General features: G+C 39.6%; 1 protein-coding gene across 5 annotated transcripts; it reads left to right on the top strand.

Moving 5' to 3' along the window:
- Positions 1 to 148: 148 nt before the first annotated feature.
- mrtfab (myocardin related transcription factor Ab) lies at positions 149 to 26125 on the top strand. 5 transcript variants are annotated; one of them, XM_053640715.1, is made up of 18 exons: positions 149 to 289; positions 3583 to 3782; positions 17393 to 17458; positions 19211 to 19266; positions 19409 to 19484; positions 19841 to 19987; positions 20129 to 20289; positions 20424 to 20540; positions 20670 to 20923; positions 21049 to 21229; positions 21308 to 21673; positions 21869 to 22549; positions 23046 to 23249; positions 23335 to 23451; positions 23636 to 23779; positions 23920 to 24006; positions 24140 to 24200; positions 24708 to 26125. In XM_053640715.1, exons 2-18 carry the CDS (start codon positions 3659 to 3661, stop codon positions 25238 to 25240), a joined length of 3375 nt encoding a protein of 1124 aa, XP_053496690.1. In that variant the 5' UTR covers positions 149 to 289; positions 3583 to 3658; the 3' UTR covers positions 25241 to 26125. The 5 variants fall into 5 exon arrangements, with proteins under 5 accessions (XP_053496690.1, XP_053496692.1, XP_053496689.1 ...); XM_053640717.1 differs by lacking the exons at positions 149 to 289; positions 3583 to 3782 and adding exons at positions 5805 to 5837; positions 6405 to 6438; XM_053640714.1 differs by lacking the exons at positions 149 to 289; positions 3583 to 3782 and adding an exon at positions 10441 to 14995.
- The last annotated feature ends 1819 nt before the right edge of the window (positions 26126 to 27944 follow it).

The raw sequence follows: 27944 nt of genomic DNA, 5'->3' as shown, positions 1-27944 counted from the left end.
TCCATGTGGATTCATAATACTGTCAGTTATATAATGCAAAACCTTAAGTGCGCTCATCATTTAAAAAAAAGAAGAAGAAAAGGAATAATAATCTAAAAATACATTTGACGTAATTTCATACTGACTCGATTGTGGTCACCCGGAAGTAGTGGGAGTTCACACTGCGGAGGCGCTTTAGTCAGGGTCGCTGAGCAGCATAGCTTCATGCTAACCATGACGGCACAAGTTTGGGAATAAATGAAGCGTTTCAAAATCCAACTAGTTACTTCGTTTAGATCCTCGCAACCCGGTAAGTTGTTTAGAAATAGCGGACAAAGTTACAGGCGTTACTTTGAACTGCAGGGGAAAGTGTGCAGCTAGTTGAGTAATGAGTAGTTAGCAGTGAGCTAGCCCGCTGTGACTGGAGTAGTGCTGCGGTGTTTGCGGGTTGTTGTAGTGAAGTGCACGTCGCTTATTCGTTGCATCACAACGCTAGTCTAAGTGTTAGAACCAACTGTCCCAGCTTTAGCGTTGACCGTCATCTGTTTCGTGTGTATAATGTGCGAGTTGTGAATGTGTCGGCGTTGTTAAAAAGATGTTTATGTTCCTGGCATTTACACTTCCTGCCATTTCGCCGTGCAATTTCGACAATTATTGTAAGACGCTAGCTAACTCTGGTGTTACTATGCTTCAGTTCAAATGAATGCCCATTCTTACAGAGCACACATTTTCACATCCATACTGATATCTGATTAGTTATACATCTGATAAAACGTAAGGCATTTGTGCCATTATATATTAGCACAGGACACACCTACTTACAACACATGCTCCAGCTTTCTGCCTGCTGTCTAGCTAGAGAGGAACATGAGAGAAATAATAAGTAGGACAACAACTACTGCAATACACAAATGCTCTGCAGTACAATTCTGACATGAACTTGGGTTTTCCCCACATCAGATAAGATTATATGAGCAGATTCGGCTGTCTTTTGTCTTTTTATTTCCCGAGCCAGCATATTTCTCGTCCACATCCGGTCTCAGTCAGGAAGATGATTCAAGTAACATTATACTTCTTTCACCTGGTGCTTTCAGTGCTATTCATTTATGATGGTAATAAATTTGAACTTACTAGACAGTCACTATATTTATAATGCTCTGTGTGTTTGCAGTAGACATTACAGAGATGATTTATGAACACATGGCCACATTTTCATATGCTGCACATTTAAGAGCTTAAATTAATGGATAACTGGATATGGATAACATATTACATATTAAACATGACCGTCTCAAATAAACAACCATGTGAGATGAACTGTTATCCTTAAAGTTTATAGATCCACCACATGGACATACTACTAATTAATAACACTAATTACAGTCTTGGATACTAGTTGCACTGCTACCTATTTGACAGGTTAAGCTGGTTCCTGATGTGCTCTCAGGGGAAGAAAAGAGACATATTTTGTTTCAACGGCCTGCTAGGTGGAAGCATTTGTCCCAGGCTTCGTGGTTAGAGGTGAACTTTTCAGACAGGTATTGACTTGCACAATGAGGAATGTGTTCTTCCCCTTTATATTGTAATAGGAGTTCGTGCTACATGTCTAAACACTGCCTCCACATGAGGCTCATGTAAACTCCAGAAAGTGCATAGATGCAGTGCCTTGAATAGGTTTTAATAGATTTTTGCAGTGATTTCGCAGTTAAGTAACTCCTCTTATATATGAGCAAGAAAGAGAAACTCTGTAGGTGTACGCATTATAATCATGTTCATTGATGGTGTGCCAAGATGCATAAATAAATGTGTCGACACATCAAGCGACCAAATACAGACACAAACAGATTTCTGATTATTATTTCATTTTATTTCCACACAAACGTAAACAGTTTATAGCTACATTTTATGTGTGTACTCATGCTAGTAATATTTTACTGCGGTCTCGATTTGCCTGTTGTGTATGGAAGCAGATTTATATCACTCAGTTCCACAAACAAGTCATACTGAATGCATTTGTCATTGCAAAGCTCATGATGGGTGGAAACATGTTGAGTAGGTCATGAAGAACATATCCTTGTAGTCACTATGATCTGGTTTATATAGGCTTAAAAAAACAACCAGATTCTGCATTTGGGTCAGCTATTAATTCAATCTGTGGTTGACTGCATAGAGAACATCAGTCTATACGACTTATATTTGGAAGCAGAACAGAACAGGGGAAATGTGTTTTTCTCTTTAAAGTGGATCAAAAATGAACACATTGCACAACATTGATAATTCACATAGAATTCTCAATAGACAAGGTAGCATTTTATATGCAAAGGCTGTATTATGTGTTATTAAAGTGTTGTTACAGATGGACAAGATTACGTGAGTATTTATCTGGGTAGTGTCATTCCATGCTGATGTCAGACTGTGAACTTTAGAGATCCTTCCAGTGTATTAAGGTTGTTTCCTGAACCTGTTTCAGGGTTATTTCTTAATTATGTTTTTAATCGCTTTGGGTTGATATATTTTTAAATGGTTGATGTGTTATTGAAACCACATTCTGACTTTTCAGCAACATTCAAACTTTTCAGCGTTTGATAAGAACTTGCCCAGGAATTAGTACAGACAATTTAGAAAGAATAGCCAGAGATATAGGTTTTTAAGATTAAAGAGTGTTTTTGTCTAATTTGGGAATGCTGTGTATGGAGGCATCTACCTGCTGTACTAGTTGAGATGTCGCATTCCTCTACATCAAGTTTAGGATATGTGTGTGTGTGTAATTCAAAACATGGGGGAATAGCTAATATATGACACACTTGAAGAAAGCCTTGCTATGATTTTGGTTTCTAAATGTGCTTTCTGGTAGCAGTTGATTCTTTCTTGTTAAACTATTACCAGTAGGGCATTCGTTTGCTACGTTAAATTCTGTTATTGAGAGGTCTTTGAGAACGTTCTCAACATGTTGCCAGTTTACCATTTGAAGTGACACTTAAATATGTGGGGTTTTTTTGTTTTACTGTAATTCCAAAGCATTGTTGGTTACACTAATTGTTTTTGGTTATGCTAGCTATTTTTTATCCTTCTCTGACCTTGTCAGCGGTGTAAACTGTGCACAGATTCTGTTCTGAGAAATACAATATAAATAAAAATCTGCATTTGTAGTTCTCAGATGTAGAGGTGATTGTTGAACAAGACAGTTTTTTTTTTCTTTAAAAAACTGCTGGAGGACTCAAGTTTTCTAGCTGATGTTATTTGGGGTGTGTGTGTTCTTAAAGTTGTTATTAGTATTGCACAAGTAGGACTGCACACTTATGAGGCATGCCTGAGCCTGCCATATGTCTCCCTATTTCATTGTGAGCTTTCTGCAACAGTACAGTCCATCATAGTTATTGTTCATATTAATCCCTTTATATCATCTTAACTTGATTGATACACATGCTCTTTCATTTCATCCAAATGTGAAAACATATTTGCAGTATTTGGGTGTGAATTGCACTTTATACTGAAATTCTGCTGTTTCCATTAAAGTTTCCCTCAGCACCATTTCAAAATGTTCTTAAAAACAGGTTAATTGAATCCCCAGCAATGATTATCCTCTGTTTACATTTTTTCAAGGTGTGTTTGTTGTCCCTTACCCATCACGCTGGCAGCGCAGGAGATCCGGGCTGGGAGGGAGCTGAGTGCCGGCAGGATGGTGTCTGCCTCAGCCTCAGGCACTACTCCCAGCCCTCAAAGTGAGGCCGTGACCAGCGAGCTGCAGGAGCTTACGCTTCAGACCGGCCCCACTCTGCTGCCTTTGAGCGAGAGGAAGAATGGTGAGTCGATAGCACTCAGATAATGCTACTTTCAGTAAGTTTAGCTTTCTGTCTATTGTCATTTTTTCTGCAAAGTACTTATGATTATGTTTTCAAAACTGATTACTGTGTCCTTTATTATATTGTTTTTACAGTACTGCAGATGATAGTGAAGTTTACCTCTGGAGAAATGCATGTACTGATATACTGTGTTGTTATCACCTTCTTCTGCAGCAGTGTGGAAGTTGCAACGCTTCTGAGAATGAATTACAGTGACAGGGTTTTTCCTCCCCATTTTGGGGCATGTCCAATCTCACAGCTCCTGGCCTTTAGCCACCACTCCTTTTTCTTTGACACTTTTACCCTAGAGCTGTATTTCTACTGAGAGCTGTCTCATAGTTGGAGACATGTTATAGCAGGGCCCCTTTCATGTCTCTCACCCCAAAGACACTCTGGTATTAGACTTGCTAACTGGGGCTTTTGTCCATTATTATCTAATAGCTTTATAGAAGTAATTGCTACCTTTATCTTTCTCATGCAATACTTTGCATTGCTGCTGAATAAAGTATAAACAGGTATTGCAGTTAGCGTGTCTGAAAGATGCCCATGCAATCATGTATTAGCACACTGTAGAACTAAATCTGAATAGGAGCTCCAGGAAGTGTTGAAAGCATGGGGGCGTGGGTGTATGAGAGGACCAAAACAGGATATTTTTCCTAAGTACAGAATTGCATAATCTTGTGCCAAGACACAAGCAGTCTGTGAGGAGGGAGCACTTTAGGGGTCATAGGTGGTCTGGAATACTATTATGTTTCGAGTCTGACACAAGGCAGAGGGCTAATGTCAACATCAGTCTAAAGTCCCTTCCCAAGAAATGGAGAAAACTTTTCAGAGTTGCTAGGTTAAAAAAGAATCAGAAGGAATAAGGTAGCTAGAAAACTTGCACTGACACACACCCACTTGAGCTGGGCGTGCACACACATGCCAACTCAGGAGAGACGGGATGCAGTCAAAGGGAAGGTGAGATGTATATAGATAGGTTCTACAAATTTTTGTAAAGCCACCGGATTTTATTTTCTCCAACACACACCACGTTTTTTTGCTTCATTCATTCTTTATTTCATTCTTCATTTGTTTCATTGGTTATTTATTCTACTCAACTGATCTACAGATGGATTGTTGAACTTGGCAAGTGATTTCATTTTCTATGTTCAGGTAAAGTATTGCCATAAATGCAGGTACAGTCCTTATTCATGTTGTGGAGTTGAGTTTACAGAAGGAGGCTGTAATTAATAACTTGACCGTTATTAAAGTGTTATTGTTGTCCAACAAGCATGCTGTTGTCCAGGCTTTATTGCCCTGTTTGTGTTGAGTTTTCCCAAGACTACTCTGATTAGAAGCCATTTAAAGCATTTTGTTCAGAATGGCAAAATCAGAATGCATGGAAAAACATCACAGTAGGGAAATGGAAATAATTAGATGTTAAACTACACTAAATAGACATGTGGTGATTATTTGTAGATCACATTAGATTATATGCATTGACCAAGTGGTCAGTTGTGCATAAATATGATATACTATAAGTATATACTTATAAATATAAGTATGCATACTTGAAGAACTTTTTAATCTGCTTGTACATGATGCAGTCTGAGCACTCTAAATAAAACTGTATGATGCTGTACCCAAAGTCGTTCCAGCTGGAAGGGGCGGGGTGTGGAATGAGTCCTTCTCTGCTTCTCTCTCTCTCTAAACCAGCTGTCTGCTCTTGGGGGACTGGGAGTGGAGCTCAAAGCAGAGAGCAAAAAAAATCAGTGTATACACTCCCGTTATTAGAGTAAGTCTGGCCTGAAAAAAAAGCACAAACATGCAGGGAGTTTTTGGCCTGATGTGTGAAATCAGCAGACGCTGGCGCTAAGCTTACATCAGAACTGTTTTGGTAATAGAGTTACCCTTGCAGGTCTCTCCTCCTGCATTTAACTGAGGTTAAATAATGCTTATGTTTGCAGATGTCTTCATAGGACTCGGAAAATCCAGTTTGTCACCCAGGATCAAATAATGTTGTGGTGTCATAAGGTTCATGGGAGCTTTCTCTAGTTTCAATTATATTTGTCCAGAGTGCTCTTAAGCACTTCCCTCATAATATCAGTACCAGTAACTGGTGCCCATAACTGTCAGTTATTATGTTGCCCCAGTATTGATTTACAAATGCATTATAACAGAGATCAGACAGTTAATGTATTATGAGTCCATCTAACATTTTAAGATGGCACTGTGGCTGGTGCAGCAGATAGTGTTCCTTCATCAGTGGATATGTTAGGAAAACATGACAGCTGGCATCACATACTTACACAGACAAGATTGAGCCTGTAACATCTAATAACTAGGACAGTATTCATCTTTTATGAGCAGTGTTATTATAGTTCACATTTTTTGCTTTTTATTTCCATTTGAAATTAGGGGGCTTCAATTAGGAGGTGTTACTAATTTTATTGGTTTTTTAAAAAATATTATTTTTGTTTTTATTTAGACTTAGAATGAATAAATACACATTATATGCACACATTGACTTGTTCTGGGTGTCCTCACTGACAGTATCTGCAACATTTATCAGTACACCAAAATCAAAATTTTGTGTTGAAGGTTGCTGTTAACTTTTGGGAAGCTGGCACTTCTGGTGGGTAACGTTTCTTTTTCCTCATATAAAGTATGCGTGACATGAAACATTGCCATCTAATGGCACTATATTTAGGCTCCAAAATTAGTACTGTGAATTAGTTAAATTTGTTAATTTTGAGTATTTGAGAAATGTAAAAAAAAAAAAAAGTGATTGCAAAATTGCATTCAGTTGTTTGTAATTGTTTAGTTGTAGTTTTTAATCTACTTTTTTTTTTTTCTCTTCATTTTTCTACGTAATTTGTATTTCATTTTCACTTGTATATTATAGGGTGCCCAAAAGTCTCCATACATAGGGGAAATAAACACTCTTTAAAGCAAATTGTCTTTCACAATCTTTCATACTTGGTTTATGTTATCTTATATTTATTAGAGATGCACCCTGTATGATAGTTTAAAAACATCCAATGATCAGGGCCGATTTTATCCTGTCAATCAAAAGAGGGCGGAAAAACACATCGATTTCATGCTGTGTGTAAAGATGTCTCTTGTGTGGAATAATGACAAAACTCCAGTTTGTAATCTCTGTAATCTCTGCACCGCTAACATTTTACACCAGACACTGCAGCAGTGAGGCGGTGTCGAGTGCAGTTTAAGGCCCCCCCCCCTTTTTTTTACAAACGCTTCAGGTGCGGTTAAGTATTTGTCCTGCTGTACGTGCAAATAGACAACTGCATGAATCCGTGGGCTGTGTCCCAAACCGCGTACTTACCGTCTATATAGTAGACGGGAGATGCATGTATTTCTCCTACTACAGGCCTATAGTAGGAAAGTACGCAATTTGGGATGCAGTCGTGCTCTCTTTTTTTTTTGCCATAAAACGGTTGAGCACCGCCGTGTGATCGTGTCCTGTTGCAAAATGCGGTGAAAACTCTCACACAACGTTAATAGTGTGATTAAGGTGTTTACATGTCTGTAATACATGTCAATAATGCGACTAAAACAGGAATACTCCACATGTCTTAATTTGATTTGTGTTTACTTCGAGTATGACCTTAATCGGGTTAAGGTAATTAAAAATTGCTGTTTACATGGTAGTTTCTTAATCAGAGTATTGTCTTAATTGGGTTAATAGGGGATTATTGTTGTCCATGTAAACGCACTGACTGTTAATATGAATTAATAACATTCAGTAAGTTAAGAAATCTTGCTTTAATCTTCAGAATTTAGTTCGTGTTAGTGTTAATTTGAGTAATGTGTTTTCAATTTTCTTTTACTGTGAAACAACTTGTTGAAATGGAGAGATTTTATTTGCATTTCCTTCAGAATTGTGGAATTAATTATTATTAATTTAAAAGAAGGCATATAAGGCAGAACTATCGCTATTGGCTGATATCACTCTATATAATAATCAATTATCGGTATCGGCTGAGAAATTTAGTATCGGTGCATCTCTAATATTTATATTTTCATATATAAGATGCTTTAAGATGTCTTTTGACAAAAGAAGAGTATATTGAAATCGTTCTCATGGTTGATTCGGGAAGCTGTGGCAGGGTTGCGTTGGACATGCAATTACATTCATAATACCAGGTGTGTTAACATGAGTTTATCATGAGTTGGAGAAATGGCAGTTGTGATTTTGTAAATAAAGTTACATTTTGCTAAAACGTTTTAATTTTCACTATGTATGGAGACTTTGGGGACACCCTTGTGTATATATGAACTTTAGATATTGTTTTTATAAATGCAAACACCAGTGAGCCATGACGTTAAATCTGCTGACCAGTTGAAGTGAATAGCATTGATGATCTTGTTACAATGGCACATGTCAAGAGGTGAGATATATTAGGCGGGAAGTGAACAGTCAGTTCTCAAAGTCAGGGTATTGAAAGCAGGAAAAATGGGCAAGCATGAGGATCTGAGCAACTTTGACAAGGGCCAAATTGTGATGTTTAGACGACTGGTATAGAGCGTCTCCAAAATGGCAGGTCTTGTGGGGTGTTCCCAATATGCAGTGGTTAGTACCTACTGGCGACAAGGTTATGGGCGTCCAAGGCTCAATGATGCACGTGGGGAGCAAAGGCTGACCTGTCTGGTCCCATCCCAGAGAAGAGCTACTGTAGTGCAAATTGCTGAAAAAGTTAATACTGGTTAAGGTTTTTATAGAAAGGTGTCAGAACACAGCTTGCTGTGTATGGGGTTTCACAGCCACAGACCGGTCAGAGTGCCCATGCTGGCTCCTGTCTACCGCCTGCAATGGAAGAAGGTGGCCTGGTCTGATGAATTTCATTTTCTTTTACATCATGTGGATGGTTGGGTACATGTGCAGCGCTTACCTGGGGAAGAGATGGTGCCAGGATGCACTGTGGGAAGAAGGCAAGCTGGCGGAGGAGGTGTGATGTTCTGGGCAATGTTCTGCTGGGAAACCTTGGGTCCTGGCATTCATGTGGATGTTACTTTGGCACATACCCCCTACCTAAACATTGTTGCAGACCAAGTACTATACACCCCTTCATAGCAACAGTATTCCATAATGGCATTGGCCTCTTTCAGCAGGATAATGCGCCCTGCCACACTGCAAAAAATGTTCAGGAATGGTTTGAGGAACATGACAGAGTTCAAGGTGTTGAATTGTCCTCCAAATTCCCCAGATCTCAATCCCATTGAGCATTTGTGGGATGTGTCAGACAAACAAGTCTGATTCATGGAGGCCCCACCTTGCAACTTACAGGACTTAAAGGATTTGCTTTGTTATTGTGCCAGCTACCACAACACACTTTCTGAGGTCTTATGGAGTTCATGCTTCGATGGGTCTGAGCTGTATCGGTGCACAAGGGGACATACACAATATTAGGAAGGTGGTTTTAATGTAATATCCATGCCTCGATGGGTCTGAGCTGTTTTGGTGCACAAGGAGACATACACAATATTAGGCAGGTGTTAATGTTATGGCTGATTGGTGTAAATATTATTTTATCATTTTGGTTAGCAGTTGCATATAGTAAGTTCAGATTTAAATGAAGGATTATATCCAGGTGGCCATGAGTGCTCTGCTTTATTTTAAAAACATTTAGGTTGAAAGTTCAGAGGCAACTTTCCAAGAATCTCAGAGTATATGTTTCCAAGAATATACATGTCATCTATCTTAGTTGTAGATGTAAAAATATTGGAATATTTGCAATTCAGTTGTCCTTTTCCCCCCTCTTTTTCTCTGGAAATGGTACATTAATGAGGCATTACATTGTAAACACAGAGAACCATGAATGTGTGTCGTTTTGGGAGAGATTGTTGTAAGGAGATGGCAGCAGGCTGTCTGCACTTTTTCTGAGCTACTCTGTGGTTTTCTGTGTTATGTAACTCTGTGTGATGGACTCCAGCTCTGGCATGCTTACACAAACTCAAAATGGAGTGGGATGGATGGAGTGGGAAGGCGAGAGAGTAGAATGAAAGATAGCAGACCTTTCTTATCTATACTGACAAGATGAGACGCATAACTGTGCATGAATGCAGTTCAGCCTCATCACACAATGTCTATCCAAAATGACACTGATTGTAAAATGATGCAAAATGGCTGAATGTCTTCCTGACCCCCCCAAAAAAATCATGCACATGTGTTGCATCATGGCATTGACTTGCTTGATTTCTATTTTGGTTTGGTGAACTGAAGCCAATGGAACAGTCATATCCCTCAGCTATAGAAAGTGTTTTATTGCCCAAATCAAACGTTTTTCAACAAGTGCAGGAGTACAGACTGTGAAGCTGAGAAACTTTAACATTAACCGTGGTGATGCAAACAACTCTGAATATATTGGACTAGATAGATGTATTTAAAATTGATTAGTAATGCAGTTGCACTCTGATAGTGTCCTGGTTATCCCTAGTGTGTTGCCTTAGAGTTTAGGCTCAGTTAAGCTGTATGTGCATGCATATAGAAAGATGGAAAACAGCTCCTATATGTTGATTGGACTTCTCCCCCCCCCCCCCCCCCATTTACCTAATGGCTAATTCAGCTTTGATTTATGTGCTAAAACAAAGTGCATTATGTATACTGAGCAGAATACCAAACATGACCATTGTATTGGGATGTTGGAGACTGTTTATCAGTAGTAAACAATGAGAAGGGCAATCTGTTATGCAGTCATCGTCTACTTATTCAATGCTGATAAAGAATCTTGTATTGCTCTCCTCATATATATGTGCCTAGCAGGGATTTCTGTCCTTAAACAAGCAGGTTTTTAAGAAAAGACTAGAACACAAAATTCTCTCTGTGCTGTGGACTATTTTGGTTTTGTAGCCCAGAGACCAAGACTCGCATTAAATTGCAAGTCACGTGCACTGGGTTCAGATTAAAATATTTCATGTTGCTCTGTCTAAAACCAAGAGCCTCAATCTGAACTTTGTCTGAAAACCTAATTTTCTGAATACAACCAGCTCCTTACAGTGCCTCATATTACCCCTTGAATGCATGCCGATCACATTTCATTACCCTGCTTTTCTTTGTACCTTTCTTTGCCCTTCCACACTCCTAGTAAAGAAGGACATGTTTAATCTACACGTTTGCCATCTGTCCCCATTCTCTTTTGTTGTAAAGTGCTCCTTTATATAATTTGTGATTTGTCAACTTTGTTATTAACATATTAATGCTCTAAAGTGTGGAGCTAGAAACATTTAGGATCACTTCTAATGGTGGTGAAAATAAATAAGGGAAAATCATGAATATCTTCTAGTTCGGCATATTGTGAAGAACAATTGTGTCCGGTTCAGAAATGCTATTCTCTCTTTAACAGTTTCAAACGTTGCTGTTCTGCCCCCAGTCCATACGATACAAACGAATCTGCAGAGACAACACATTTTTTATTTCTCATGGCTGTTGTGGTATTACTATGAACACATTTCAAAAACATAGCTAAATGTTGTGGTGTTCCTGTCTATGAGGATGGCAAATGTAATTTTATATATGTTGCCAGATACTCCATTAGAAGGTATAGGGTGATGTTTGGATCATATTGTGGTTCAAACATCGATATGTTGATAAGATTCTATTTTTTCATCTTCCAGTATTTTTCCACTGTACAAATTGAGCCAAATTGTAAGTGGCAGTGGAGTATAGCTTATTTCACATGTGGCCAGCCAATCAGAACAGCACGGGGGGGAAGATACCTTTTAATTGTAATGGATAGTGAGAGGTTAGAAAATGGTCATGTAAAAAAATGAATAACAACTCCATTTAGTACATAAAACCACAAAAACTTGATAAGTGGTTTTCTGGACAAAGAATATAAAAGAGGAAATTTGAACAATAGAGACTCTTTAACAATAATGTGAATATTGAACAGAGAAGTTGAATAAGGGAGATGAGAATCAACACCCCAATAGCAGGAGTCATGGACGATGTAAACTATTTTCTTTCTAGGCCCTTTAGCTGGTGAACTTTTGAAGCAACCGAGTTCAGGAAATTGTGTATTTGTAATGTGATGTCCGGTTAAAGCTCTGTGTTAGAGGGGTTGATGAACTCCCTTTCCTTCCTCAGTACAAGACAGCATGGCCAGGAAAATAGGGAGGAATGTTTAGAAGAATATACCGTGTAGAGTGGAAGTTACTGGTTTATGTGTTCTGAGTTACATTCAACGTTCAATGCACTTAAATACCCAATCAAGACAGAGCAGAGTCTCCTCAGACACAGTACTGTTTAAACCCTGTTACAAAGCTCAAAACAAGGTTTGAGGTCACTAACACTTATTCAGCAGCTTTTCAGTATTAGTAATGTAGTGGCTGTTAAAGATTTGGCCAATGTGCGAACATCCGTTTTGTGTTATTCTAAGAGCCACTGTCAAAGTGACATTAATGTCTGTCTGCTTACGTATTCATATGCTACCACTCACTATTAAACTTGCAACGTTATAAAACAATAAATCAGTAATGAGTCTTTCAGCCCAAATATTGCATTACTCATAATAAACAGTAAGGTGTTTTTTCTTTACTGTCTGTCTTTTCATTGTTCTTTGGGTAGCTGTGAACCTGTGACACTAGTGGACTTTGTTTCCTACTTCTTGCTGTGTTTGTACAAGGTGGTGTGTCAGTGCTTGTGAGCAGCTGTGGGCTGGTGTGAGCTCATTCTCAACATCTTAAAGGATAGGCAGCATTTGAGTATGTGTTACTGTTCATTAGCATTGGGACAAACTGTAAACATATGTTCCAGATGTTCAGTAAAGCTGATCTAGAGTCAGGGCTGGTATGTATAAAGCTGCACAGAGTAAAAAAAATTGTTTTATATACAAACAAAATCTTAGAAATCAGGGTGCTAACTCCTATACTTAGGTAGTTTATACAAACATGTTAAGCCCTAAAAGTACTCTCAAATTGGTAGGTATTTTGGGGTGCTTTAAAGAATCAGAAGCAAAAGGTGGCAGCATAGAGACAGAAAAGTCAGGTGCCTACAGTCTCCTGTGCATGAAAATATGTACTACAATTTATTGATGATGCAGAGCTTATAAAGTCATACTGGGTCACAATGTAACTACTTTTTTAACTGCATATTTGACTGGCAATCACATATCTCCAACAACATTGTAAGAAACAAGTCAGTGCTTTTCTGAGTTATGCCAACCATTTCAGATGCACATCATCTTGTTAGGCTGCTCTGTTCTTTTGGTCTGGGCTGTAATACAGCATGGTGCAGCATGTAGATTTCAAATATGGATTAACGTCCATTTCTTAGCTGATTACTCCCATTTACTCACACTAACCACATAACATTCAGTATCAGCCTTAAGCTATTTTATAAAACCCAATTTTACTTAAAGATTTAACTAAGAATCTTTTGGACTGAAGAGACTTTTATATAGTCTATTTATTAGACTATATAAATTAGACTGTCTATTTACTATTTATTATAAGAACAATCCTCAGAAGGTTCACACATACAGCTTCCAGTGCTCAAACTGGAAGTTGATAAACCAGTTGCTAAAACACTCCTTTGAGGAGGAAATCTACTGTGGAAGAGCCTGTTCAATAAAAATTTAACCCAGAAGTTATGAGTTTTTTTAAATGCATACTATCAGTGGAGTGATGCACTATGAATGTGCTATGAAGGACTGCTTTTCATGAGATAACCGTTCTTAATTTCAGTTCAGCTTTGACTGGAAAGCCCCACAGTGTCTTGGAAAATTGTCTTCACAATATGAAGAAGTGCTACTGTATGATGATGAGAAATGAGTATCTACACTTTTAAATAAGTCTGCCATGTCTATCAGCTGTGTCTTTTGTGTATTTTTTTTTTTATTCTCCATATGTTGCATGTGTAAATGCATGTCAGCCTAATTGTGAGTGTCTTAGTGTAGGAATATCTGTAAGTAATTCTATCCAGTGGTTGCATAGGTGATACTAAGCTGAATATAGAGCCTTTTGGCCAGCTGGCCATACTATTTAAAACTGGGAGAGGACCCAAGGGGTGGGGGGTGAAATTTGCAGGAGCTACACAGAAGTTTGAGAATACACATGGATGCCCAGAAACTCCTGCACCTTGTCCCATGGCAGGAGTACAAAGATCATAGGAGATTCCCAGTCTCTCACCGACCTTATTCCTGTCATTCACTATCAATTTGTAATGAAACAAAGAGCTTCTATTTTACTGTACAGTGCAACATAATGAGAAAAACTTGATCTCAGCCTGTGATCACCTCTTGAAATATGAACTATGAACAGCCCATTAATATCTTGGTGTTGGAAGAGGACTCCTTGATCTTTTTTTAACCCCTTCTATAGGTTAGCAGAGGTTTTCTTTATCACTAATATAATAATGTGCAGGATATGACTACATAAAGGCCATTACTAGTTTTGATAAAAGTCCTTGTTTTTGTGTGCATAATATACGAGTGGTGCATTTAGTTTGGGTTGGTGTAATTTGATATCAGCAAGAGACTGCAAGTTGTAATGAGTGAACGAGTAGCAACAGCTGAGGTAGACAGTGCAGTCACTGACTCTCAGTAATCTCTTCCTCTGACTGTCTGTGTGTGTGTTGGGAGAGAGCAAATGGTGCACCGAGAGCAGGTTTTTCTTGCTGGTAGCATGTCCCTGTCCTCTTTGCTACATCTCACTTTTTTTGCTTGGTTCTCTGGATGTACTTCATGGGTAGAGGCTCTGTGTTAGGTCTGGAGATTTGTCATTTGCCCCTGCTACAAGAAAAGAGGAAAATCAGAGGAGAAGGAGAAGCAGAGGCGAGTGGTCATTTTGACTAGACAGAAGTGGAACTTGTGTGCTATTCACAGTGTGAACTTCTTAATCGTGGAGTTGAAAAAATAAATCTGCTCTTGTTTGGAACAAATATAGTTATTAAGGGGAACTTCCCTTCTGTAAGCCACTGCAAATGTGATTTTTCACACCTCAGGAAAACAGCTGTGATATTGGTTTCTGATTCCTGCTTTCTTAGTCTCCATTCTAAATTGAGACCATAGCAGGATCAGTATCGCCAATGCTGGATTCAGTCATGCTGGATACTCACCATTGCTTCCACTTTGATACAACCTCTTTTGAGGATGAACCATACAGAACTGATCAAGATGAACAGCCTCTGAGGCTGGACTATGACAGACATGCCTATCATAGCCTTAAAGAAGGTAGGCCCATTCTTTCACTTTTCATTTGAACATTAACATGCAATAGAACTAGACAGGGGTTGTACAATTCTGTTTTCCATTTCGACACATTAAATAACTATTTTATTAAATTAATGCCTATATATTGGTTTAGCAGATGAGGTCTAGTGTAAAATCTTGAAGTTGAGCTCAAGCCACTGATGTTCACTCTGAGTATGAAGCCAAGAGTGAGAGCTGGCTTGACCTAGGTGTTGTGCCTGTTCAGGTTGCCCTGTTTGGGGGCGAGAGCCTTGTTTAATTGAGCTTACCAACTGGCAGACTTGGTGATTAATCCAGTTGGCTGCTCGGGGTTTGGGCTCTGGAATATTTTCTTCTGTAGGCTCTTAAAGGATCCTAAAGTTAGTTGCAGTTACATTTATATATCGATTTTCTTGACACTCAAAACGCTTTACATAGTATGAGGGGAATCTCCTCAACCACCACTAGTGTGTAGAATCCACCTGGATAATGCGATGGCAGCCATAGTGCGCCAGAATGCCCACCACACACCAGCTATTAGTGGAGAGGAAAGAGTGATGTAGCCAGTTCAGAGATGGGGATTATTAGGGGGCCATGATACAGAAGGGCCAACGGGGGAATTTCGCCAGGACATCGGGGTTAATGACCTCGGTTTAATGTCTCATCCGAAAGACGGTGCTGTTTATACAGTATAGTGTCCCTGTCACTAGGCCCCACACAGACCACAGGGTGAGCACCCCCTGCTGGCATCTCTAATACCACTTCCAGCAGCAACCTTAGTTTTCCCCTGGAGGTCTCCCATCCAGGTACTGACCAGGCTCAACCCTGCTTAGTTTCAGTGGGAAACAAAGCGAGAGCTGCAGGGAGATATGGTTCTGACCGGAGATATTGAAGCAGGGTACTGTCTGGTCACTGGTAACTCTGTTCTTATCAATTCCCTCCTTTATTGAAAAAGAGAGAGCTGCTGTAATAAGGTGTCTGATTGATTCACAGTAACAGTCCCAGTGAGGTCTGGGCTGCTGGGGGTTGTGTTTCTTTAGTGGTGCAATTGGTATTGAAATAGTGGTGGTAGGAGGAGGGGTTTGGGTTTTCAAAGGCTGCTGTTAAAGTGAAAATGAGAAGAATTTAGATGACTCAAAATAACATTTGAACGAACAAAAGGATTCACAAGGGAGAGTGGAAAATAGATGTGAGGGCACGATTTGTGTTTTGTGAGGGCAGTCAGTTGTGCTGCACGCTGTTTGGTGTGTTTTGGCCTTCAACTGTTGTGTGGCACATGGGTGTACAGTTCAGAGAGTGAATGGCACTGTTGCTCAATAAAGCCCAGCATTAAACCCCATGATACAGTGTCTATGAAGGTCAGAACAGCTGATCAGGAAACACAGCAACTGCATAACCATGATGATGTCATTGCATTGGGATGACAGGTGTGTCTGCCATATATTCCACCAATGATTTCAGCCTTTCCAGAAAAAGATGAAATTATTTGTTATTTAATTATTTGGCTATTTTATTTATTTATTTATTTATTTATTTATTTATTTATTGTATAACAAATTGAAAACAACAATCATTACATTCTAGATACATGAAGGTCAGTATAGGAGAATGTCTTACCATAGCTTTTAAGCACTGGCATAACTCAGTAAAAAAATATGTAATTTACTTTTGCTTTCTGTAAAGTTTTTTGGTATCCATGTACAAGCTGCTGCAACTGAGAAATTGTGTTTGGAACACATAACCACAAACCTCTTCCCATCTGACAATTTATACATATTTAAAGCATGAAATGGGGGGAATGGGCCAGGAGAGTTGCACCTGCACAGATCATTCTAGATCGAAAGGTCGATTGGCTCATCTATCCGTTTTATTGGGGAGAAAAAGACTGCTGTTTTTGAGTGATGATAAATGCTTTACAAAATGTGTAAACGTCACTGGATATCGTGTCAATGTAATATCATGTAGAGATGATTAATATATCACACAAGAATAATTGTTCGTGTTCAAAACAGAGGGTAAGTGTCACAGGTCTTAATTCCTTCTTTGTACTTTTGTTGAGCAATTTTGCTCTCACTTGTTACAGTGCTCCATATGTTCCTGTTTTTGACCCTGATTCTCCTCTTTTGCACTGTATGGTACACTGTTTGAATCAAACAAAATTTGAGTATGTAGAAACAGGAAGTGTGTAACTGCAAACAGCCTACACTGTCGCGGTCCCTCCCCTCGGCATGTTACCGAAGACAGACCCAGCAGTGCGTATTTCAGACTATGTGTAGACGATCTCTAAGACGTTTAAATTTGAAGAAGACACTGAGAGGCGAAACATCATAACTTAACCAATCTGATGTGATTGTTAAGTGTATTTAAATTGTCTAACGCTGCTCTTTTGTCCTCATGCAGTCCTCCAAATCAAACTACAGCAGAGGAGGACACGAGAGGAGCTCGTCAGCCAAGGAATCATGCCGCGTAAGTCCTTTTTCTCAGCTCTCTGCCATTCAGCTGTAAACTTAAATTATATTTTTGCACATTATTGCGACAGGTTCTGTTTGTTTTGCAAAAAATCCAGCCATGCAGCAGTGAGACGCTTTATGTTGAATGTTAACATACAAAGCATGCTAACAAGACTGTAAATACATTTAAATATTCATTGTCTTCACCTCAAATTTGAATGAGTACAAGAATTATTGATGGCTGTATTCAAATACCTCAGCAAATGTATCAACCAAGGAAGGGTTTTACAGTTGCTTCAGATAAAAGCATGTTGCAAGACTTTAAGCAATGTCTGTGACTTCCACTGCTAGTGCTTAGACTTATAAATCAACATCCAAAATTTCAGCAGAAGCCAGGTGACCCCACTTTGCCAAGATTTAACATCTGGCCCTTTATTAACTAATTTAGAAAATCTGATGGTAAAATGTCAGCTGTAAACTTCACTGTAACCTACATTTGAATAGCTGCGTGCAACAAGTCAATGTCAAAATAATTGTTTGGTTTTCCTGGCCGATTTAGCAAATGGAGGTCTATGTTTATGTCTTTGACCTGCCTTACAAGTTTGTATGCTCAGTCATTGTGAAAAGGCCTGTGTGTGTTATCTGGTGGTCCTGCTTCCCCCTCGGCTTCCACTTCCGTATTCTGGGTTCTGCTCATCAGACTAGAAGAAGCACCCTTTTCACAGTGCTCTCTGTTCTGCCTATCTGTGTGAAGGAGGAAGTGCTGCTGTGGCAAGTGCAACTAAACACTGTGAGAGTGAAAGCCAAAAAATGGCTTCCATAACACACGCAGGCCGTAATGTTAAAAAGTTTGTAGCTTCATAGAGGACCCATCTGCTATTTAACCCACACTGTGGTTAGTGAATTTGGAAAGACGTCACAAAATCCCAAACTCTTGATCTCAAATAAACAACCACGTGCTCAAAAGTAATTAAAGTAATTATTGAAAGAGAATTCAGAGACAAACAGCAGGTGTTGGGAGGGTTTGTTTCAGCTGTCATGTTATATTCATGTATCATCTCCGGTGCTAAAAAAAAAAAAGAGAGAGAGAGGGAGAGAGCGAGACTTTTTGTACTAGTTTTATCTGGACCTCTCACATAGGGTTAATTGTGATTACATGTTTTGGGTCAGTGTCCAGCCCTCTCAGTGAGGAAATGTCATCAACTGTTACCCAATCAGTTCTGTTTCATCATCTAACTGAACGTCTAACTGCCACCCTATCATTTCTCATTGTTGTGTATAATATGTAGAATAATTAGAGGTCTTGTGGTCTTGAGAAATTGGGATTTTTCTATCTGCTAGATTTTCTATTTCACACATTTTCTTTGATGCAAACACTACTTTTTGCTCTTTGTATTTATGTTTCATCCACATATTATGATAACAGATAATAGTGTTATTACGTTTGAAATGTCTTGATACAGCTTCAATCCTGGGAAGCTCTCTGCACTTCAAGAATTTGTGTTTCCCCTCTAATAGTCTTCATCTCTGGAGTTAAAAAGTGTTTGATTTGGATTAGGTCATTAGATGAACATGTCTGTTTCATCCTCAGGAGCCTGTTTTTACCCTATAAGATGGTGTCTTTTAGCAATTCCCCTGTTAAAGGTTCCATTGAGTGTACAACTGATCTGATATTCTACAAAACTAACAGTTCTGCTTTTAGTGTGTTTCTTAATATCAAATATGACTGGTGCAGTCAAGCAGTAAGCACACCTTTTTCTGCCTACAGCACTGAAGAGTCCTGCTGCCTTTCATGAGCAGAGAAAAAGTCTTGAGAGAGCACGGGTGAGTAACTTCATAGACCCTTTGTTTTGGCTTTTGAGTGGAAATCTAAGATTTGAAATTAAGATTTACTACCTTGTTATGATTTTTAGGGTTTGTACATCAAATACAACAATTGTGTGTCTGTCTCTCCTTTTCTCTCTAGACTGAGGACTATTTGAAGAGAAAGATCAGGAGTCGGCCAGAGAGGTCAGAGCTGGTGAGGATGCACATATTAGAGGGTAAGTTAGGTCGGACAGTTCTCTCTAACTCAAAGTCATAGAACTGCAGGAAGATATGCTATCAGTTGGGGTTTTTTGTGTGCAAATGTGCGAAGGAGAAATTTCTATATGTGCCATAATGGATATTACTTGCTTGCTTTGCTCTTAGTGCTGCTAAATTTCTGAAGTTGAATTGAAATAAAACTCAGAAATGCTTAGGATGAACAGAAACAAAAAATTTTTAAATTTCAAAAACCTGAGATTAAATGCACTATAAATTGAATGAATTTTGTGAGATTATTGGTGTGGCTTTGCTGTTACTCTGCACATGCGGTCTGCTTGCAAGTTCTGTAAGTATGCCTCTGTCCTATCCACAGAGACATCAGTGGAGCCCTCTCTGCAGGCCAAACAACTGAAACTAAAAAGGGCTCGCCTGGCTGATGACCTCAATGACAAAATCTCTCACCGGCCCGGCCCTATTGAGCTCATCCATAAGAACATCCTGCCTGTGCCTGCACTCTTAGGTCAGCATTACACCACAGAAATACACATCATAGCACAAGACTCTTCACTGTCAACATCAGTCAAAGTAGCATCATGCTGAAATTCTGTTAGCAGATTATTTATATTACAGATCTTCTATTACTTTCTCTACATTCTCATAGGTACAGGTTCTCCAAAAGGTGAGAATTCCTCATTGGATGAGGACAGCAGTGATGGCCTATCTCCTGAACAGCCGGGCAGTCAGGACTCTCCACTTGGCTCTGTCCCTCAACACTCCCCCTCTGATATGCTTAATCTGAACCGAAACCCCTCACCCACACAGGTACATTTCAGGTCTCCTCTTTACTCCTTTTTGTTTATAATACAAAAAAACAAATCAACATAGTAGAAGACATGAATATGAATGGCATGTATATAAGTAGCTGAAATAACTTGTATATAAATTCCAATTTCCAGTTCCTCACTCAGGCTGCGCCACCTCTGCTTAATGCTCCTGAGTCCTCTTCCCCACAAAATCTGACCAACGGACTTTCGATGGTTGCATGTGCCCGTCCTCCTACTGGATCTGCCAAAGTCAGTGACAGCTAGCGCTAACACGTTCTTGCAGATCTATCCTTTATTGATCATTTGCTTACCTATCTCGTATTATTTTCCCCTTTGTCACCATTAACCTTTTTTCTTTACGTGTTATCGTTGCAACAGTCCCAGTTAAAGTCTAGTGTTGATCGTTCTGCTCAGCGGGCTAAGAAGCCTAAAGAGAACAAACCTAAGGTGAAGAAGCTGAAATATCACCAGTACATTCCTCCTGATCAGAAGAATGACCGTGAGCCCCCTCCCCAGCTGGATTCATCTTATGCAAAGATCCTCCACCAACAGCAGCTCTTCCTCCAGCTCCAGATCATCAGCCAGCAGCAGCAGCACTACAACTATCACACCATCCTACCTGCTCCACCCAAGTGAGTTCTTAATTCGAGAGATATATGGGGTTTTTATATTTTTTGATGCCAGTACAGATAAAGAACGCTTGTGTAAATTTTCCACAGAAAGCAGGAAGGTAAATGTTCTGTCCCTATATTTCCAGACTTCCTTCTGAACAGCAGCCACAGCAGCAGCAACAGCCGGCCAATTCTGGCCCTTCCCCATCTCGATCGGTTTCCACATCTGCTGCCGCATCCACACAGAATGGAGCTAATCGTTCCAGCCAGCCAGTGGCAGGAGGGGCCAAGCCAGGAGCATTGCCTGCAAACTTGGATGAATTCAAAGTAAGCCAGCTTTCTAATGGGTCAGTTTTACAATGCACTCTAAAGGTCAGTACATTATTAAATGTACTTGTATTTCAGGTTGCAGAGCTTAAACAGGAGCTGAAACTGAGGGGTTTGACTGTGTCTGGCACTAAGAATGACCTCATAGAGAGACTGAAGAACTACCAGGAACAGAATGGTGGTGTAGTAGTAGGGTCTGGACCTATGAAAACGGTTCAAGTTCCACCTCAGGAAGTGGCAGTTCAGTCTAAAGATGCCATCGGGAAGGGGGCAGCCTATGCTGTGGCAATGAGCAGTGGCATCCAAGCTGCAGCCCTGCCCCAAATCACACGCTTCAACAGTACAAGTTCCTCCCCTCCTGTATCTCCTTCACCATCTGAACGCTCAGTGGCTGGAATGAGTGCTGATGAGACCAGCTGTAATGGGGATGTATTTGGAGAAATGGTTGGTTCTGTTTTCCACTCAGGAAGTGTTTATAGATTTGTTTCATAATGCGGACCTTACAACAAACTTCAGATGTTTCAGTTCATGTTTCATTTTATTGGTAAATGCTACTGTATATGCTACTGTCCCTTCTTAACAAGAAGATATATTGTTTTATTATATAATTATTTAATGTGAGCCTCTCTTCCTAAATAGGTTAGCTCACCTCTCACTCAGCTGAGTCTGCACCCCTCCTCAGAGCATCCGTCCCCAGTTAAAGAGGAGCCTCTTGGGCAGTCAACATGCTGTATATCCCACCCCATTGCTGCCCCTTCTTCAGCTACACAGCCCCAGGAACATCCAATGGCAGCCCCACTGGCACCCTCAGCATCTCTGCTGGACAAAGACCAGATGCTGCAAGAGAAGGATAAGCAAATCGAGCAGCTGACCCGCATGCTAAGGCAGAAACAGCAACTTGTGGAGACTCTGCGCTCACAGCTTGAACAGGGCAAGCGTGGATCAACCGTAGAGGGAATGGACATAATAGTCAAGACTGAAGGCGTAGCCCTGGCCAACAGAGAGGGTGTGAAGGTAAAAGAGGAAGCAAAGGAGGACATGGAGACATCAGCAGAACCACAGCCTCAGAGAAAGATGCAAACACAATGTTCTCAGCAGACACTGCTCAAACTGCAGCAGATCCACCGACTGCAGGCGCAGCAGCAAATGCAGTCAGAGCAGTCAAAACAGCAGCAGCCGCAGGCACTGCAACAACAGAAGCCGCAGCAGCTCATTGTCCAGCAGAGCCAGCAGAAGCAGCTACAGGCTAATCAAAAGAAGCAGCAAAGGCCACAAAAACAACAGCAGCAAAAACAACAACAACCATCACAGACGCAACAGGTCAGTCAGGTTATAGTGACTAATGAACAATTAGTACAAAAGGTACTGATAATAATAGTCAGTAAGGCACCCCGTCTAAAATGTGATTTAATGCTTCTTGGATGGCTTATCCTTATTGTATATATTTAGCATTAGTGTTAAATTTGTTACAACATTGGTTAATTCAGGTAAATTCCACATTAAATAAAACCTAGTACTTCCACGATGTTAGTTAGAAACATTTCATAATATTGGGCATATTTTAGTAGCTGCCATTAAAGGTATCTGCTCTAATCTCAGTGGTGCACCAGAATCTATATGGGGGGTGGGGTTAATAATATGGACAACAAGCAAATAAAAAATCAAGACAGACCTGTTAATCCAAAAAATGCCCAGTTTCTTGTGCTTTCTTGTTTTTAAGAGAACGTTGAAAGGATCTGTATTTGTTTGAATTTTGTGTTCGCTCCAGTTACCGTCTGTCTTTGAATGTACTTTAATCCATGCCTTTTTTTCATAGGTCTCCCAAGTGTTTGTCAGCCAACAAACTGGCACTCAAGTGACCACATCGTTCCCACTGGATCTTCTCAAAGCTCATCCAGCACCCACTCTTGTCACCGATGGCAATGGCAACCATTACCTCATTGCACTTACCAATAACAGTGTGGACAACCGGAACAGTGAATCTCCACAAATGAAATCCAACGGACGCATCACCCTTCAGGTAATGTGTATAAATGCATTGATGTACAGAATTGTAGTTTTTGTGCTGTTAAATAGATTCACTTATGCTGCATGATTTATTTCAGAGGATGCAGTCCACACCCGTCAGGCTTCCCAGCCAATCAGCTAACGAGGTTGCTCAACTTGTGAGCAAATCCCAACAGCCCCAACAAACTGCTCCTGCCAAACAGCCCACTTCAAAAGTATGTGAATGTGCACTTAACACTGATATAGTATGATTTGTTAAAAAAATGTTTCACTTGTTACAGCTCGTAAGTTGACTAAGAGTACAGACTGCTTTCTATCATCTAACAAATTGAACTGAACATGCATTAAACCTAAAGTTATTGCAGTATATAATATAATGACCCTTAACTCCGTTTCCAGGTACAAAAGGCAGGACTGCACTTACAAACTCCTTTTGTTCAGGAGTCAAGTCAGTCAATGTCAGCCCCACCCAATCTTCATCCTTTTTTCCTCAATGAAGAGCCCCACCCTCTCACCGAGCCTAGCTCCCCTACTTCACTCAAGGTACAGTATTATCCAGTCCAGCCAGCTTTGCAATTCATTATCTCATAACATCTTAACACTTCCTGTTTCACATCTCATTTCCCCTTTTTTGTATCCCTCCATTTTCCTTTTCCACCATGATCTATCTCCCTCTCTTGCAGGGAGATGTATGTCCAAGCTTTGACCGACACACTTTATTTACACCTCCATCTCCAAAACCGGAATCCCATAACCCCCATCATGTCAAAGTATGACACTCTCTTTGCACTTTGTTCATCTCCATCTGCTTTGTCTGCTTCATTGCTATATTTTAATGTTTCTTTCTTTTTTCCTGATGGTGAAGCAGAGCTATAGATTAAAATAATGTTCTTGCACCCACAGGAGAATGGTTCCAGCAATCACCATATAGACGATTTGTTTGACATTCTTATTAAGAGTGGAGGTAAGGAAAAAAACGTAGTCAAATACATTTTGAAAATGATTATAAGGTACATTTACACTGCAAGAACCTTTTCATGAATACAGGAACTTAAAGCATGTTTTCTCTGGAGGAATTATGATCAATGTTGGCTCCATGGCCATAGTTAGATGAATATTTTTTTAGTTCCTGTTCTTGACCATGCTCTTTTCTGTGTACCAGGAATTGTTGAGGTGGAGCTTGCGATACTGAATGCTGATTTGATCAAATATCATCTCTTATTTTTTGGTTTGATTCCAAACTTGATTAGTTTGCATCACTTTTTATTTTACATACATGTTCATGGTCTCTGCAGTGCTGAGGAACTCATGTAGTTTTCGTGTAGCTTCAGAATATTTTAGTTCCTGAAAAGGTTCCAGCATCTGTGTCACCATGCCTATAGTTAATGAAGGAACATATATTCATAAATAATTAAGGATTTCATGCTTCTTATTGTCTGCTGTCTTCTGCCTCTTCCTGCACTTGAACCAGAAATCTCAGCGGGATTCAAGGCCAATCCAGACCCTTCTCTCTCAGAGCTGCACTCCAACCCCCCCTCTCCTCCATCCTCCCCGCTTCATCTCTCCCCCCCCATTACTCCACATGACTCCACCCCTTCCCATCAGCCTCCTGACACACAGCATCGGTCCTACTCAGGAAGCGGCTGTCTGGAGGACTTCCTGAAGAGCACCACGGGGTCACCGCTGCTTGGTGTGGAACCTGATGGTCCAATGACGCTGATTGACGACTTCCACAACCAAATGCTGAGCACTTCTAGTATTCTTGATCATCCCCATTCCCCAATGGACACCACTGAACTGAGTTTCTCCCCCCATCCCACCAGCCTGGACTTTGAAGACCCCGTGCTTGATGGCATGGACTGGCTGGACTTATCCATGGGAGGAGGGAGCAGCACAGGCGGGACAATCCTAGTTCCTCTGAGTTCACACACACCTCCCAGTGTTTTCTCAGCAGACTTTTTGGACAGTTCAGACCTGCAGCTCCACTGGGACCCTTGTTTGTAGCTTTGGTCTTAATTGCTTAGCAGATAAAATGCAACCTAGCACCTTTGCTCATATACAGTGTACAGCCTTTACACATGCGCACACACACTCCAACATACATGCTGTTTCAAATGCTAAAACCATTTAAACTGGTGTATGATATTTAAGCATTCACTTGTTTAATAAGTCTACTAAAGCACTGAGTATTACCCCTTACTCCCTCAATCAAACATAAACATGGTACAGTGCACTAATGTATTAACCCCACCCTCCAAAAAACCCTCATTATACTTCTCAAGTGTTTTGACCTCCAAATAAAATGGATGCACCAGCTGTTTGGGTGGCTATTAATGGGGATTTACGCTCATACAGCTGGTTGCTCATCATCATGAATAAATAGTATTTGAATCTAGGCAGTTTCTAAATGTCAAGATTTTCTGGAGTTATCCAGAAAGTCAGTGTTTAACTATGTGGGTTACCTCCCTCATGCCACATTGCTGTCACTCCACCATACTTTCCCTGCTGGCACTGAGAGACATGGGCACATGATGGGAAGAAGAATTAAGCAGAGAGATAGTCTTCACCTAATTTCTGAGACTGGCTTTGGAATAGCTTCCAAAACGCCAGTGCTTTCAACTTTGCACTTATGCTGACCTGACCAGTGTTCTGGTCTAAGGAAACCTCCAAACGAACAATCTCTGCTGGGAACTGGGTTTGGTGATGTTCACCTTACTCTATGCATTGCTGTATTTGAGGTACATGTTCTTGACTAAAGCCTTTCTCTTTGCATAACTGAGCTACTGGACATCAGGTTTGGGATTCAGATTTCAGAATATTTGAAAATTGCTATTTTTTAAAAAGAAAAGAAAAAACAAAAACAAAAAAATAAATAAAATACGAAAATGAGTTTTGGTTTTGCATTATTTTGTGCCAATCTTGCATTCCCTCCGTTAAAAAAAAAAAGAAGAAGGAAAAAAAAGAATGAAATGTTATAGGTTAATTCTTTTTCTGCAGTATCTGAACTGACCAGCAGAGGGAGTCCACACAATTTGTAGCGCTACATGAGAGGAGGTGTTTTGCCACAGTGTGTAAACAGGCTGCTTTGCTGAAGGACTGGTAAGATGAGAGGAAATGTTTGAACTTTTTACCTGATAAAACAACAGAAAGGACTGGGAAATGTGTGTTTTGTAATGGGGACATATAAATCTGTGCACTAGCAGACGAGCACAATCTCAGAACTATATACTGCCACGCAGAATATTTAAAATAATAATAAAGCAATTCTGTTCCCACATACTGTTTAGTACAGCAGTGTGTGGTATTGTATGTTTTTGAAAGAAGAATTTCAGAGGTATTGAGAAATTTGAAACTGTTAGAATTGTTTTATTCTCAAAATGACCGTGTAGTGCAATGTACAAATAAGTGACTAAGAATTTTTTTTTTTGCCATATTTTGCTGTATACAGTTCTTCTATAACCATGATTAGCATATTTGTTATACAGATATTTTTGAGTTCATATTCTGCACAGAAATAATCAGACTGCTATAGTCCTACACTATGAGTAACTGTCTGTAATATCCAAACAGATATTTAGGCATTGGTAGCGGGATTAGGCAGAGATCTGACCTTTTAAGAGCAAAATTGATTTTGTTACACGATTCACTGCACTGTGTGGTGCCCTTCTTTTGATATTTTCAGACCAATTACTAAACTTTACCACAAAACCCCCTTCCATTCTGTCTGTTTTTGTGGCATTACAAACATTTTCAGCTTCTATAATTTCTAAATTGTCATGTCAACACTGTCCTCTAAGAATTCAGTGCAAATATTGTACCTCTAGATATTAGATATTATACTTTGGCGAATAGGGTTGCATACAGATTTTTACTCTTAATTTCTTCTGAAAAGCCCTTTTAAATGAATAGATAATTAGTATAGTAATGGTATATACATAACAGATACATTTACACTCTTAGGGGGAAAAATGGTTCTTCAAAGTTTCTTTTAGGAGTCACTGGATGATAATTAAGGGGTTTTATCTTCTAAAAAGGGGTTCTACTTGGAAAACATTCTGACAGGGAAACACTCCATTGTAAGATTCTAAATACAAACTTTTAAGGGTTCCCCCAAATGGACAAGCAAAGAACTTTTAAAAGTTCTAAATTTAAAGGTGTACAGTGCAACACAATATATTAATACATGTACATACATCTCTTACAAAGTTGCTTTACAAATGTAGTTCAAATGCTCTCCACACAAATACAAATATTCATGTGTAGAATAATGAAATGTAAATTTAAGATTACAAAAGTGCACAAATGTTCACAGAGATAGGAGATCTGAGCAAATGCTAATACTGGATAATATTGGAAGCACTTTATAATTTATATATTCTGAAAACTACAAACATATAAATTGTGTGTGTGTTTTTATATATATATATATATATTTTAGGCTTTGTTGTAGATAAAATGTGCTTGAAATGCAGAAATCTATGAGCAATCTTTAACTTAAAAATCTTCAACACTGCTAAAACTCACCAATTCACCTTTGCATAAGTTGTATTTAATAATGGAGCAGCAAGATTCATCATCTGTCTTGGTAAATCGAAATGTCACAGTTGTCGTAGGTCTGGAGAGATCTCTGTGCTAAAGTGTCATAAGCATATGGGAAAGAGATTTCACAGTTCCAGATTATTGCTCTGGATCATATGCTGAACAAATG

Source organism: Ictalurus furcatus, chromosome 13, assembly GCF_023375685.1.
Source record: "Ictalurus furcatus strain D&B chromosome 13, Billie_1.0, whole genome shotgun sequence".
NCBI classification, from domain to species: domain Eukaryota; kingdom Metazoa; phylum Chordata; class Actinopteri; order Siluriformes; family Ictaluridae; genus Ictalurus; species Ictalurus furcatus.
This window is presented reverse-complemented; position numbering and strand designations above follow the sequence as displayed.

What these genes read in the sequence shown, in the direction of transcription:
- mrtfab (XM_053640714.1), top strand. Translation starts at nt 14,851, where the DNA reads ATGCTGGATTCAGTCATGCTGGATACTCACCATTGCTTCCACTTTGAT. An exon ending in AACCATCACAGACGCAACAG is followed by an intron (nt 22,550 to 23,045) that starts GTCAGTCAGGTT and finishes TTTTTTTCATAG; the next exon opens with GTCTCCCAAGTGTTTGTCAG. An exon ending in CATTCTTATTAAGAGTGGAG is followed by an intron (nt 24,201 to 24,707) that starts GTAAGGAAAAAA and finishes CACTTGAACCAG; the next exon opens with AAATCTCAGCGGGATTCAAG.